Source organism: Drosophila suzukii, chromosome 3 (assembly GCF_043229965.1).
Source record: "Drosophila suzukii chromosome 3, CBGP_Dsuzu_IsoJpt1.0, whole genome shotgun sequence".
Taxonomy (NCBI): Eukaryota; Metazoa; Arthropoda; class Insecta; order Diptera; family Drosophilidae; genus Drosophila; species Drosophila suzukii.
Window position 1 is genome coordinate 8381587 of NC_092082.1, and position 1874 is coordinate 8383460.

General features: G+C 37.6%; 1 protein-coding gene across 1 annotated transcript; it reads right to left on the reverse strand.

The window, feature by feature from the left end:
* Positions 1-820: 820 nt before the first annotated feature.
* On the reverse strand, positions 821-1625 carry LOC139353294 (uncharacterized). Its single transcript, XM_070997053.1, has one exon. It carries the CDS (start codon positions 1324-1326, stop codon positions 934-936), a length of 393 nt encoding a protein of 130 aa, XP_070853154.1. The 5' UTR covers positions 1327-1625; the 3' UTR covers positions 821-933.
* Between the last annotated feature and the right edge of the window lie 249 nt (positions 1626-1874).

Below are 1874 nucleotides of genomic sequence, written 5' to 3' on the forward strand. Positions count from 1 at the left end.
ATTGGTAGCACTGATGTCTCTTGCCACATATTGCTCATAAGCCGCGTGGTACACTGGAAAAAAAGGAAGAACGAAAAGGGGAGGGAGGTTGGAGGTAGCCATGTCCCACAGCAGCGAGGATTTATTAATATTTTTTCAGCATTGCTGCCACTCCCCAAACCCCATTTTCCCCACCCTTCATTCAGTCTTTTTCACCGCTTTTTTATTTTTTTGTTGCATACATTTTGTAATTTCTTTGTGGAACTCTGTTCCTTTGCCTCCATCCTGCCCCGAACGAGTCCTTTGCCTGTATGGTATCCTCGCTATCCTTGGCGCTTTTATTCATTCATTTATTTGCGCTTTTCTACATTTCTTTTTTGCACCCATTTCCCCCGTCGTGCCCTCTCTTCAGTTCAATTTCTTTGGGAACTTTCCTTCACGACTTTTCTTACGTTTTTTGTAATAATACCCACGCTTGGTATGGGAATTTCGATCGGAAGTTTAAACAGTGATGGTTTATGGTGTTCCGAATACCCTATACGTTCAATTTCATGTAACTGATTTCCTTTCAAGCTACAGGGTACTTCAGTACTATTAACTCTAAGTTTGAATAGTTTAATTTAAATAATATTTAAGATTTTAAGCCCCGTTGTCTTGCTTTTATAATAAACTAAAATTTGATTAGAAATGGCACATTTGCAAACATTTTCTAAGCCTAAAATTTGCTTTATCTTAAGGATCAGAAAATCGCATTTAGGTGCTATTTATGACTTTAAAATGATTTTTTTTTATAAAATTAAAAGTTAATACCTTGAAGAGTATTTTCACACTTCTACTCGTTACTTTTCCCACTTTCTGCTACGTTTTTTCTGTGTTCATTTTGCTTTCTTTTGCATTTTTTCTTGGAACAAAGTTGCCGCTTTATTGTTTCGATTTAAGTTACTTTGTATGCTGTCAACGTTGGGTAAGATGGTTATATAGCGAGTGTTGGCTCGGAGGAAGGTGGCCTGAAATGGGGTTCAGGGTGCCTGGGATGGTGGTTAAAGGAAGGTTCTCTAGGGGTTTGGGTTTTTGAGTTTGTGGGTGGCCAATTCCTTGGTCCGAAATCGTTTGGGAGCCGCTTTGGGTTTCATTGTTGCCTGGTTTTATTTCATGGCAAGGAAATAGGGGGAAACGGAAAATGGACCTGAGGCTCTGAGGCTTGTACTTTGATTTGTGTCGGCCCCACAATTTCGTTTCGGCCCCGCATTGAGTTTTATGCTCGTTTAATGGCTGCGAATTTACTCGCTTTATGCGTCTTCGATAAGCATTTATTAGCGCCATGAAAATAAGGGGAAGGACATTCATTGGGTTTTTGGGGGAGAGTGTGATTTGGCAGCGAGGGTAATGGTTACGGTATTGGCTTACTTTTTACTGGGTGGCCGATGGGGCGTATGATTTATTTTTATGTTATTCATTTATTTTTTATGCCTTGTCTCTCGCCCTTATTCTGTTTTCGTTTTGGGACTTTGTGGCTTCATCTTTGGGGTATTCGGTAAACCCTATGCAACATATGCTGACAGTTTTTCCTTTGGGAACTTGTCTGGTAAAGTATTATAGCAAATTAGGTGAAGTTTTTTCTGTTGGAAAAGTGCTTGACAGGAAGTGGAAAAAGTTATTGGTTAGCCATATTTTCATGTATTTTTAATTGTTATTTAGAAGAGGTTATTCTTTATTTTTAGGGTTAATATTTATCTATTTAAACTATTATAATTTAATCTAAGATAATAGTATTTAGCATTAACCCATGTAATTGATAGCCTGGTCCCACATATATTATATAATTAAACTATTTCCCTAATTTATTTTCATATTTCTTATAAAGCAGTTTCCTCTTTAAATTGGTTTCCCATCCA

Excerpts from the sequence above, each read along its gene's own strand:
- LOC139353294 (XM_070997053.1), bottom strand. The coding sequence starts at position 1,326 with ATGAATGTCCTTCCCCTTATTTTCATGGCGCTAATAAATGCTTATCGA.